Source organism: Megalops cyprinoides, chromosome 1 (assembly GCF_013368585.1).
Source record: "Megalops cyprinoides isolate fMegCyp1 chromosome 1, fMegCyp1.pri, whole genome shotgun sequence".
Classification (NCBI taxonomy): domain Eukaryota; kingdom Metazoa; phylum Chordata; class Actinopteri; order Elopiformes; family Megalopidae; genus Megalops; species Megalops cyprinoides.
In genome coordinates this window covers 61515046-61527702 of record NC_050583.1, presented here as the reverse complement: position 1 = coordinate 61527702, position 12657 = coordinate 61515046, and the positions used below count along the sequence as shown (strand labels likewise).

General features: G+C 47.9%; 1 protein-coding gene across 2 annotated transcripts in view; it reads right to left on the bottom strand.

The window, feature by feature from the left end:
• Positions 1-1513: 1513 nt before the first annotated feature.
• Positions 1514-12657, bottom strand: part of kcnq5b (potassium voltage-gated channel, KQT-like subfamily, member 5b) — a 122695-nt gene continuing 111551 nt past the window's right edge. Inside the window, exons 10-15 of one of the 2 annotated variants that reach the window (XM_036524688.1) lie at positions 10180-10400; positions 7016-7124; positions 4959-5090; positions 4333-4446; positions 3144-3270; positions 1514-2558 (exon numbers count right to left, since the gene is read on the bottom strand). In XM_036524688.1, the coding sequence (XP_036380581.1) occupies positions 1533-2558; positions 3144-3270; positions 4333-4446; positions 4959-5090; positions 7016-7124; positions 10180-10400 (1729 nt within the window). In that variant the 3' untranslated portion in view covers positions 1514-1532. The remainder of the gene's footprint in view (positions 2559-3143; positions 3271-4332; positions 4447-4958; positions 5091-7015; positions 7125-10179; positions 10401-12657) is intronic. The other variant, XM_036524695.1, reaches the window with a different exon arrangement.

Sequence of the window (12657 nt, the reverse complement as noted above, 5' to 3'; positions counted from 1 at the left end):
ATTTTGAGACCGAAAAGACAGTGTCATGTTGGTGCACACTAGGAGAAAAAGAGAAAATAAGAAACAAATGACTGATATACAAAAATTTGCATAATATTGTAAGTAGACATGTGTCATCCATATGTGAGCATGGTTTAATTCTTTTTTTTTGTAGCAGCCATTCTTTTGTTGTACTAATATCTCTCTAGCAGCTGTATATGTTGTAATCTATGATGAGAAAGTGTAAACATTGAGTGTGACACACAGTCTTGTTTTGCCATCTACAGCTGATGTGTGACAGAACTGATATCACTGAAGGAGTACTACGGCCCAAAATTAGAGTCCATCCAACCCCCTCACACTACCCAACTTAGGGGGCTGTTCCACCTTTTGCGGTTTGTCCCTCACTTTGACGAATTTTGACAGGCGTTACTTTGTTCATTGCTTAACCAACATTTTTCCTGTAATGTCCACAGCCATCAAATTATGATACGTGTTAGCAAAGGTTGAAGACAAACCGCAGAGCAGGAGGATTGAGCTGGCCCCTCATCATCACCGCATCAGATGATGTCAATTTGCCTCTGTATTCACCCCTGTATTTCTAATAGTCCTGAGGCTTGGAACTCAGTGTCCTGGTTCCTGTTATGCCCAATACAGGTCTTTCAGCGTTTCTTTAAATTCATTATCAAAAAAAAAAAAAAAATTTTGGCAAATTTTTTTTTTTTGAAAATGACGCCAGAGAAGTTGTTCAATTCGATATCGCAAGCATACAGCACTTAAACAGCCTTGTAAGGCAGACCTATACATGTTTAGCACATTCAACTGAAAAACCTCTCAGGATTTTATTTTCTCAGATGAACTGTAGGCTCCTTTAAAGACAGCCTCTGATTAAATGGAACGACACATTTTTGCAGTCTCAGGTGAAAATGAAGCTGCCGCCCTCAAGATTTGGGTAAGCTCTTTGCTACGCGCAATGCCCCTCTAAAGGTCAGCTTTCCCCTGTCAAGTCTTGACTGGCCAAGTTTTCCTTCGCTGTGTCCAACACTTACATTAAGTACGCATAAACATCTAGCAGTGGCGATGGCTGTAAAATTATCAAACAGATGTTCAGCTAGAAGTAGCTGCAGACACAAGCGTATGGCCTGCGTGTTCATTAAATGAAACAGGGTTCGTGTAAGTCCTCACCAGTGGAATGAACCGTGGAGCTACAGCATGCAGTGGCCATGCAAGGCTGAGTTCATGGCTAGCACCACCGTCTTTCGGGATGCCGTGGCTTTTGTTCTGCTTTTCTCTTTTTTCTTTTCATTATATTCTTTTTCCCGCTCATCTTTTTTCCCCATTTTTTTTTGTTGTAAAATGCATTCTTAGTCCATGCAATGATATGCGATGTATGGTCAAAATGTGAGGAAGTACTAAATGTTTGAATCAAAAAAAAAAAAAAAAAATCATCAACCCAACTGTTTACCCACCACCACCCAACCCCCAACCCCACCCCCTCCCACCCCACCCAAAAAAATAAAAGGCTGTCCAGGCGGAGAGTTCAGCATGTCTGTCTATTTTAGCCTCACGTGGGGCATGTTCAGAGACTCGGAGCTGCCGGCAGAGGTCCGAATGTTGGCCAGGCTGTGGGAGGACCCGCCTGCTCCAGTCCTCAGGAGCTCCGCCGAGAAGGCGACATCCGCCGTGGGCTGTGACAGGAAGTCAAAGCCGCCCCCTTGCCGGGCGTCCAGGTCCCTGTCGCTGATGAAGAGCTCCTCCTCGCCCCAGCCGCCCCCGGGGATGCCGCCGCTGGAGTCGTTGCTGCTGCTACTGGGCGACACGTTGGGGTGGTAGTCTGCGCCGTGCTGCGTGAGGTTCTGTACTGACAGGGACTTGCCCAGGCCGCTGGCGGGCACCGCCACCGCAGGGGACAGGGGCACTAGCAGCTTGGCCTCCAGGCTCAGGTGTCTCCTCCAGGAGCCCTCCTCCTTGGCGCTGGGCTTGCTCCTCAGCTGCACCCCGCCCCGGGCGTGACTGGCATCCCCTCCCGCCTCCACGGCCGCCGGGTGGGCCACCGCGCCATCCTGGGAGGCGACGGGGGCGGCGCCGGGGGTTGGGGGCGCGGGGGTGGGCTGCAGCGCGGCTGGCGCGGATGGCGGGGGCGGAGGCGGAGGCCTGGCCAGGCTGGGGAAGGGGTTCCCGGACAGGTTGTTGGGCGTGAGGATGGGAGGGGGGGTGTTGGTGGAGTTGCTCTCGGGGGTGGGGGGCTGCCCGTGGGGCAGGGGCGAAGGGGTGAAGGAGGACGACGACGGCGGGAAGCCGGCGGGGGAGTTGTTCAGGTTGAGGCTGAGTTCGTTGGGGGCCAGGATCAGGTGCAGGCCCCGGGGCAGGTTGGCGCTGGTGGAGCGAGACACGCAGCCCCCGCTCACCTGAGTGGAGCAGGACAGGTCTTTGCTCAGGATGGAGCTCGGGTAGTCCGAGGTCTGCTCCAGCTCAAACAAGGGGAGGGAGGACAGCGTCAGGGCTGAGGAGGAGCCCTTGCGCAGCACCTGCCTATAGATGTCCAACAGAGAGTCCAGCTTGGATTCAATGGACTGGACCTGGACAGAAAGGAAGGAACTCATTGTGATATGGCAGAAACACGGGTTCTGTAAAAGTTTCCTTGTGGACTAGCTGTGCTGGGGGTTAGACAGAGGGAAATTGATCTATTTTTTTGCACATTTCCAAAATATACACATACTGTGGTATCCTGAACAAATACCATGCAACCGCAAGTTTGTTTTTTTCAGTAAAGTTTTTAAACAAAAATGAATAGCTACCTATTTGTGAATATAAATGCTGATTATACTTGTTTGCTCTGAACGTCTCCAGTCCTAAGGGCAGAGTTGCTAAGCTAGTAAAACTTCCATTGATATAGTGTACAGAGATGGAGGCCTTGCATTTAGTGTAGCCATTCAATATAACCATCTCAGCATTCTGAAAACAGTTTACTCAGTAAAAACAGACGCTGGTCACTTTTGCCCCTTAGTACTGAATTTGGTCTGTTTGCAGGCTTGTGATGGATGCCAATCAATTCTTCCCCAACAGCAGTTTTAACAGAGACCCTAGCAGCTGGAACTTTCCCCCACACAGTTTCCTGAGGTCTGGTCTGCCCCCCACCCACCCCCAAACACCCACCCACCTACCTGCCGCTCCACTTTGCACACGCGTCCCAGCATGCTGACGTCCTCCATTGTGTCACTGTCCGACAGGAGCTTGTCCCTGACTTTCTTGTCCACGGGAATCTGGCCCTTGCCCAGTATTTGGTCCACTCTGTGACAAAGGCAGGCAAGGGGTTAATGATCTGGGAGAGGGGCAATTCAGGGCTGAACGGAGGAGCAGTAATCTCAGCAGTCACCACGCCCAGCCAGAGACACCACAGCGGGACCTACGAGGCAGCAGGGTTAGAGGACACAGAGTCACGGGTGGGGCAGCGGTGTCTGCGCTATGTGCTACGGGACGATGGGTGGCTAACGAGAAAACGAAGGCGTTAATAGTGATTGGGTTTCAAAAAGGGATCTGTTGTTAACAAATTAATATGAATGTGTTGCTCTCCTTCCAATGACATTCTATGGTTTTGATAAACTTGATTCAGGTTGTAAAGCGGGCAAACATATTAACGGCCGGACATTTGGCTTAATGTGAGAGGATCTGTGCTAGAATGACAAGGAAATGTGCATGCGAGGCTGAAACTTTAAATGTTCGGTCCTCAAAATGTCCCAGCTAAATTAATATATGATACCATGGAATTCTAATATGCCTGTGCTTAGTGCTTAAATCCCAACAGGGTTAAGATGAGGAGGGTAAGATGTCCAACAGAAGAATGAGAGGGTAAAGGGATATGAGCTGTGTCCAGATACAGTTGCTTCATGAATCACAGTGCCCCAAAAGCAGCCACATGCAAGAGAGATTTGAAAAGGATGACAAAGACATTTGATACGTCAAAACACGACATGAAATGTTTCCAATCAATGGAAAACATTCCCCAGCTAATCACAGTCATCAGGGAGTCGAATGCTGGAGGATCACTGTTCATTTTCAAAATGGGTTTGAATGAAAGTTATACATAATACTATAGTTACATAGCAAATGTGAATTTAAACTTGAAGTGCATTCTTGCCAGAATACTTTAAACAACTGTTTTATTAAAGGAAGTGAATCGAGAACAAGACGCGTGGGAAGCCTATCGATGAGTGAACAGGCCTGCGTTGTGCCAGCACCGGACTCCCTGGCGAATATAAGCAGCATGCATGGAGTGTGTGCCCCCTCCAGGTCCTGCCCTGCGATTGGCCGTTGGTAGGACCGGAGGGTATGGTGTAGGGGCGTGGGGCTGACCCCGTGGCAGAGTGCTTCCTCCCATGCTGGCTGTAATACAAGTGTAGAGAGGGGGAGGAAAAGGTCTTGGCTCTGCTGCTCAGGGTCTGCTGCGGACCCACGATGGTGTCCAGGCTGCGTGGGAGAGGGCAGACACAGGGTCAATCACGGTGCGCGCATCAGAGCAACAGGAGTGCGGCCGCTCACAGGAGATACACTCTTCCGAAGCTGTATGAGGGCTGGCAGTCCCACAGAGTGTTTCTGAGGGACACCATGCCCTTACTGTTATTTTGGAAATCTTATATGCTTCTCAGGCAAACTTGACTGGTAGGAAAGCAAACAGCTCTTGCGAGGGATATGCTGTCATCTGTTTCTGTTTATTTACTGACTTTATTTATCTCCCCTCACCTGTATCTGTCTCGATGTCTACCATGCATTCCTGGTTCTCAGCATAATGCCTGTCTGTGGTTGAGTCTTTGTCTGTTCCCAGGTCGGGTTCTACAGTTTCTCAGATACAGAGTCTTTATCTCTTTACCTATGTTGTATTGCATTCTTCTGCCTGTGCCCGAGTCTGTGACATCGTTCCCAGGTCAGTGCTGCACCGTGTCAGTGTCTGTGTGACGTGTGTGCGTGTTACTGGGGCTCACCGGGTCTGCAGGCTCTTGATCCGGCACAGCATGTCCAGGTGTCCGGCAGAGTACTGCTCGATCACGTCCTTCACGTCATACGGCCTCAGCGTCTCCTTAAACTTCTTCTTTGCCACATGGAACTTCATTATCCTGAAATGACCAGCAGAGGGAAAGCTTCAAATCAAAACTCTGTACTGATACTGATCTCGCTTGCCAATGGAATTTGTATCTGAATCGAGATGCAGAGCGGTCAGCACAGAAGAAACAGTGATCAAAACAATGGACCAGCACCGTTACTACTGCCTAATCCGTTTAGCCGTTTTTTTTTTTATTTCAAACCGGAATCATATTGCATCAATCAAAACGCTGGGAAAATGCAATCCAGTTCATTTACAAAACTTACTGTGGTATTCATATGACAGGTATGAAGGGGATCAAAACATTATCATGAAAATTAATCTTGCATGTATTTTAATACTAGATATACATTACTGCTTTGAACACACACATACTGTAATGCTGATGCAGCAAAGTTCATACATGTTGTTAAAATAACCAGAAAATGTGGAATTAATACTAAACATGCCTGGCTGTTACTAATGGGTTAGGCTGGTTGTTTATTATGGGATGTTCATGGTAAAGAGGAAGCCGTCCCTGGAGAGCCCTACAGGCCCTTATCATTCTCTCTCCAGTTCCTGCGTGATTGAACTTTCAATCAGGGCCCCCTATGAGCTTCAGCTGCCATTCAGAGCCCTACTCATAAACAGCTATTCTCTCTGGACTGGTTGTTATCTTCAAAGCATGTAATTGCACAGATGTTAGAGGTTAAGAGCGTGGCAATGTCCCAGTTCTTCGAGCTGCGCTGCACTGTACACACTCTGCCACTAGAGGGAGTCAACAAATAAAAAATGGCCAGAAGCTCAGGACTCAGGAGGGTAGCTCAGTATGTATGTTGACAAATCATGTGTGTAAATCTCATTTCCATTAAATACTTCATACTATGTACATTGAAAAAGTATTCATATGTTTTTTCAGCTTTGCCCAGTGATGCGATGTATTGAATATTATCATTTTGTAGCTTTGTTGCCATTAAAAACATGGCATCACAGCTGGTAATAGCATGTCATTTATTATTCCTTCCTACACACATGGGCTTGTCTCTGTTTGAAGCAAACTCTTCCCATTTTGAGAGAAAACACCGTTGGTAATGACTCGCAGTGATAACACTTCTCTTCCCCATCTCTGGCTGTGAGCAAGTAAACCAATCGTCCTGGGAAGATGGCGTGAATGAATGAGCACACCTGCAGGGCTCTGAGCAGATTGAAACCGGGAGATTCTTCTCCGGTGATAAACACGAGAGCGTCCCCCACAGTGTGGCACCCGGCCTGGCCGGAGCTGAGAGGCGGGGCACAGGGGGGCGAGAGTGGAAGTGATCCTTTGTCTAAACTCGAAAGGGTGAGGGGCTAGGCCGAGTTTCGCGGTGGGGCAGGGCGGGGACAAGGAGTGGCACCGCGGGCTTCGCAGCAGTGGGCCAGCTCGCTTTTCAGGGCCACAGTGAGAGAGAGGGTAGAATGATGACAGGAACACGCTGTCCTGGTTCATCAGAGCCTCCCGGCTCTGACGGGGGGTGGACAGGGTCAGGGGCACAGCACTGAGTCTGAACCCACCCTGACAAACATCTCCAGTGGCCCAGCCACCATCTGGACATGGTGGCGGAACAGGTTTACACATCTCTTCTGACTGGAATTTCTTTGTATTTCCCCTCCCCCACCTCTCTATCTCCTCTTTTGTAAATACTCAAAAAAGCAAACATTAGTAATGTAGTTAGTGATGTTTACAAAGTAACGTAAACACTAGTAAAGAAGCACTTTGTAAGTTGCTCTGGATAAGAATGTCTGCCGAATGACGAACATGTAAATGTAAATGTGCTCTCTGCCCAGTCTGAATGGGTGGGAAACCGGCTCCTGAGACGTTATGGCGGCGTGACTTGAGCCGGGGGGGGCTTCGGCTACCATAGCGGCGAGGGGGGGGGGGGGGGGGGGGGGCGCTTTCTGAACACGGCGTCAGCCTCTCACCTGACCGCTCTGATGACGCACTTGACGGGCGGCGTTAGGTCCTCCACTGAGATCTCACAGTGGCAGCCCTTCTCATCGAAGCCGTCCTCTGCGCCCAGGTTGGTGTCAGCTGGCAGAGTGAGAGAGGGAAAGAGAGAGAGAGAGAGTGAGGGGTGGTGATGGCTTCGCCATGTCACAGATGAGCGTGTGGAGCATTGCAAGTGATCATCTTCGCTCTTGTCACAATCACAAATCCCAGATGAAGCTAGGCAATATAGCTGATGCAATGAAGTTCCAACTAAATGCTTACCCTGTCAGCAGACCACTATAACTGGTTCACCCTAATTATTTGCAGTCGGATCTTTGGTTCTCAAACCTGAACTCTACAAACAGGAAACAGCGTAGTGCCTCTAGCTTGACTTAGGCACAACATCACCAGACAAAGAAAAATAGCGAACAATGGCCTTTACTTGATATACTGCTAATGAGACACATTTGTTACAAAGCAGAGACATCATGAATGTTATGCACTATGCAGCAAATATGGGGGTGATACAAGTAGTGAAATGCAGAGATGAGCACTTTTTCCCCAAGAGCAGTTTGTCTATGGCCCGGAGTCACAGCTAAATGCTGCAGAATATGAGCCCTGCAGGAAGGGTTTGCCGTTTGTCTGTCAATCTCACTCCTATAGCCTCCAGAGAGCCTGGATGCCCTGAAGGCCCAAACAGCCAGGGGTATCACAGTCAACTGGATTAATTATATCAACTGGTGGAGGGCTAACTGTCCAGAAGTAAAGAGCAGGAACTTTTTAACAAGATACACAAACACCACACGTGCTCGCACACAAACGATAAACAGGCTGCGTTTTCCGCAGTGCTATAGCCGTCTGCTCCCAGCTGCAGACGTCGCCCTGCGTTTCTGAGGTAGACCTCAGTCCCGTCAGGGCCACGGCTGATTCCGGCATTGCAGGGGCCTGAAACAGCGCTCAGTGAGTCGCGGAGAGAGCGGAGAGGCTCTCTGGAGGACTGGGGATTTTGCACGGTCAGCCAAATGGCACGCCGTGGCCGCGGGGCGTTATTAACTCCCCCCGGCCCTCTCCGCTGAGCTAGAGAGCCAACGCCGCCGCCGCCGCTGCTACCCCGGGCCCTCCTCGGGGTTGAGTCGGGCCACTCGAGCCCAGCCTGAACGAGGAACCGTGGGACATTCCCACGCTGTTTGTATCATCACCATTGCCATCAACATTATCATTATTCTCATTCTCATCCTTGGGAGCGTTGTTACTCGTTCGATGTGCGCTGTCCTTTGTGAGTCTTCGAAGGTAGTGGGTTAGCTCTGCCTGTAATACAGGTCTTTCCATCTGTGAGTCCCTATGCAGTTATGATGATGGTCTCAGACTGACAGCGACCAGGTGAATTTCAGAATGTGAACGCCGCGCCTTTTTTCCACAGCAGTGATAGCATGCCTCCTGCGCAGACACCCGATTGACGGTTCAACATTAAGAGTGCCGGAGCTTGCTTTTGGAGGGAGGAGAGAGACTGGAGAGGCTTGAGCACTACTTGAACCTAAGAGTGCACCATGTCTCATTCCTGGGTGCGCTGAGAGCCGCAGCAGATCATTTGCCTTTACAATTAGTTATTTGGCATTTAGCCATCTTATCCAGATCAACTTACCATTCGAAGGTACACAATATTAGACAGCACTGCTATCACAGCTCTTCACCTAAATCATCCATTAGAGGCCCAAATGGGTTCGCATTGAGTGGAACACCATTACAGACCCTTCACTACCCTGAAAAGAAAATGGCTCAAAACAATGGCCAGTCTACAGCTCATCCGAGAGCAAGCCAATCCAAGCTGTAGATTGGTCAACCAGTGAGCTGGCTGCTAGGAGAACAGAGAGCCTGATGGGTCATTCCTATTGCATACAAGAGCTGTTCAGTCCTCCTGACCCTGCATTATGCCCAGGGTGGTCTCTCGGCATATCCCCTCTGCTCCAACTGCTAGCGCTGCCATTACCACAGAGGAAGAGTCATGCCAGCTGCAAAAGGGGGCCAAGAATGACCTTGAAGCCATTTTCAGGCCTAAAGCAAAAACTGAGAAGTTTCTGTCAATGAAAACTGCTGACAAGTGAAATGTCTGAAAGAGAGAAGGTGAAATGCGCTGGGAAATGTGACACTCCCTTTGGGAGACAAGCAGAACTGACGCTATAAACTGAGGCCACGAACATCGTGTAGAGGAAATCTGCAGAATTAAGTCCATAATCCTGCACCAATCCCTTTACCTCTGTTTCATATGTTATTCATCCCACTGGGAGATGTCTTTGGTGGCTATCCAAAGTCAAAAACAGTCAGTCTCACCTAAAAGCACAGCCTTCAAGTGCAATTGTCCATTTGAGAAGGTTATTGATTTTACCCAGGGAGAGGATATTTGATTCTTGCGGCTGGCTTCACCGTGATGATGATAAGGTTCCGTGTAACAGAAAAAGCCTCTGAGACCCGGACTCAATAGTTAGCCAGCTCTCTGTTTGGATTTGCTGGTTATTGCAGGCCGGGCTTTTGATGGGAGCCCATGCCAGCTGGCCCCTCTATCGCACTGGCATTCCGTTCTCCAAGCGGCCAGAACCCAACCAGGGCACAACAAACAAGCATTAACATTCTTCACAGGGTGCCTGAACTGCCACGGACAGCTCTGCAAACAATAATACCGGCGTACCACTAACCCCTCATTACAAAGAGCCCAATGAGACTGGAGAAGGTAAGACCTCATTCATCTCCCGTTTCTTGGCATAGTCTAATAGGAATAGGATAGAACATTGCGATTCCCAGCATTTTTCAACCAGCAAGACTTGTACTCCCCCACAAATAATTAGGCCCTCGATATTTGGGCAAATCTTGACAACGATATCTTCCTCATTTGTCCTTTGAGATGTATCGGACTCTGAACCCAAACTCAGTTTCAACGATTATATTCCGTGATGAAGACATATAAAACTACTTGATATATCTGAGCATCTGCACTAGTTTCTGAACTAAATGCAGCTAAATATTAACCATTATTAAAGCATACGTGTAACTGCAGAGCGGTAGAAGCATAAAGGCCAAATCTCCATTTTCTACAATCTTTGTAGTGCTGAGTGCATTTATCAATCATCCAATCAACCAATGAGAAGATGTGTGGGAGACTCACCATCAGGAGTGGTCCGGGATTGGCTCTTGAGTCGCAGTGAGGGGCGGAACCTGGTGCGATCATTGAAGCTCCAGCTCTTCTGCACCTTGGCCGGGCTGGTTCCCTCTGTGTTGATGTCGGCACCCGGAGATCGTCGGTCAGTCACCGACGTCTGTCGGCTCTTAATGCTCTGACCACGGGGGCTGGCCATCCGCACACGCTCCTTAAAGCTCAGCTTCTGACTGCAGGAGGGAGGGACAGAAAGACAGAGAAGGAGGGAATCACCATTCACATTCCACTTCTGGACAATGTGCAGAGTGGAGATATTGATTATCCTCAGACATGACCAGAGGGAAGAATAAAATGTTCATCATAAACACAACTACTCTTCAGTTTTATTTCATCCTTACCTTCTTATCTGACCCACATGAAGCTGTATAGCGTAGCACTAGATTTTTTTGAGCATTGATATTTCCTTTTATTCAATTTTATTCTAATGGCTTCACGCAAAAAGGAATCTTATGCTGCTCTGTTATCAACAAATGTACGTCATTTATCCTAGCCCTTCAGCATATATACATTTAAGTGTCAAATATATATATTTGGGCCAGACTGTAAGGGTGTGGAAATGACCATCAGACATCACCATGCGCCCTAGTAGGTGCCCAGGGGATGCTGTAACACAGCAGACATGATGCTCAAGCAAGACCTTCTGCATTTCCATCATTCTGCATCCATGACTCAGTGATTCGCTGCATCAGGGCCTCTGACAATGATGGACTAACAAAGCTCTGGGGGAGGAGGGGGCACTCGATTTCAGGAGCTTGGAGTAACGACCAATAAATTTGCAGGCAGGAGCGGCGAAGGGAGCGAGACCACGAGCCCAGGTCTGCGTCGTGTCCGTTTGCAGAACAGCCAGAAGCTACGTGTGGGCATTGGTGGGATATTGTGGCAGGGTTTCATCATGACATCTGCATGCGAAGAGTTCCAGGCAGGCAGCAGGGGGGAGCAAGGCGTAGCGCTGTGTCTGTATATTAAACACCTGACCTTCTCAAATCACCCTACACAGGCCTCGCTGTATCGGTATTCAGCACGGGCACTTTTTCATTTGTTAAGTGACTGAAATGTTATGACTACCGGATGCAATGGTCAAAGAGGTAGAACATATATGTGAATGACTGTCCCTGTTAATTTTTCATGACAGTCAATAAATGTCACACTGTACTGGGTACTAAATAAATCCATGTGAACTGAGTGTCACACAAAAATCACACTACAGGAGCCAAAGCGGAAACGGTTATATGACGTTTTTGGATCCATTCAAATATTGATGGAATTTTCACTGTTGGCAGTGACTGTAAAACCATATTAACTGTAGATCCCAAGGTCCCACCAATGCCATTTATACTGGGCAAGCTGTGTGCAGTGGAGGGCCTTGGTGCAAGGCTTGGTGACAATACCCCAAACCCAACTGCAATTACACTATCGCTTGCTGAGGCAGCTATAGGCAGAAAATGCCTGCATTTAGGCAGCGGTTTATCAATGGTCCTGTATGACTGAGGTGTGATTGTAGTGCTAAGTCATGCAGCACATACGGCTCTCAGGCTTCAGTATTCATGCAACTGTACTTGGCGGGTGGGAAATGTACACTCTGTCTCTGTGGGTCAAACCACCAGGCAGCAGGCAGCACCAAAGCAGGCTAGTTGCACCAAGAACTCCCGCATTGCCTAAGCTGGCACGCTAGCTTCCTGGCTTCCTAACATGTCAGTAACGTTTCCTATGGCCGACATGAAGAAGTCACATATGAAAGTGAATCTACACTGACACCTAGTCATATTTAATCTTTCTGAAATGTATAATCACATCAATTCCAAAACCTTTAATGATACAGACAAAAAAATGCAATTTCATTTGTGATGGCAGTAGGCAGAAATTATACTGTTCCTTTATAGCCAAAGTATTTTTTTCATACACATGCTATCTGGATTTAAAAATCTGAGGTTGCTAATGTTATGTGTTGGACATTTTCTACACTCCATGCATTCTTGAGCTATGCAGTTAGAAGTTGTGCTGAACATCAATGCTTTAATATTTTGGCTTGCTAAATTAGTCAGCTAGTTAGAAAGCAAAAATGAGTTGGCAAGTAGCTGTAGCTAATTATAACTATCAAGTCTTATCTAGCAACTTAACTTAAGACAAATAGCAGGCAAAAGATAACAAAATACTTAACAGCCTAATATATTATTTATCTCATATCCAATCCCTAGGTAGAACTGGGCTATCCCAGTATTTGTTGACTAGTAGAACATGTAGTACAAAATGTAGTATCTGTAACTGTTTATTTTGTTGACTAGCTATCTGGCTTCAGCTACATATCCCCTTCATACAAGTGTACATGAGAGCTAGAGGTTTTAAACAAATATACTGTAAATCATATGGAATGAATGGAATCCTGCCTTGAGCTGCAACTTACAGTGCCAGTATAACATTTACGCAGAA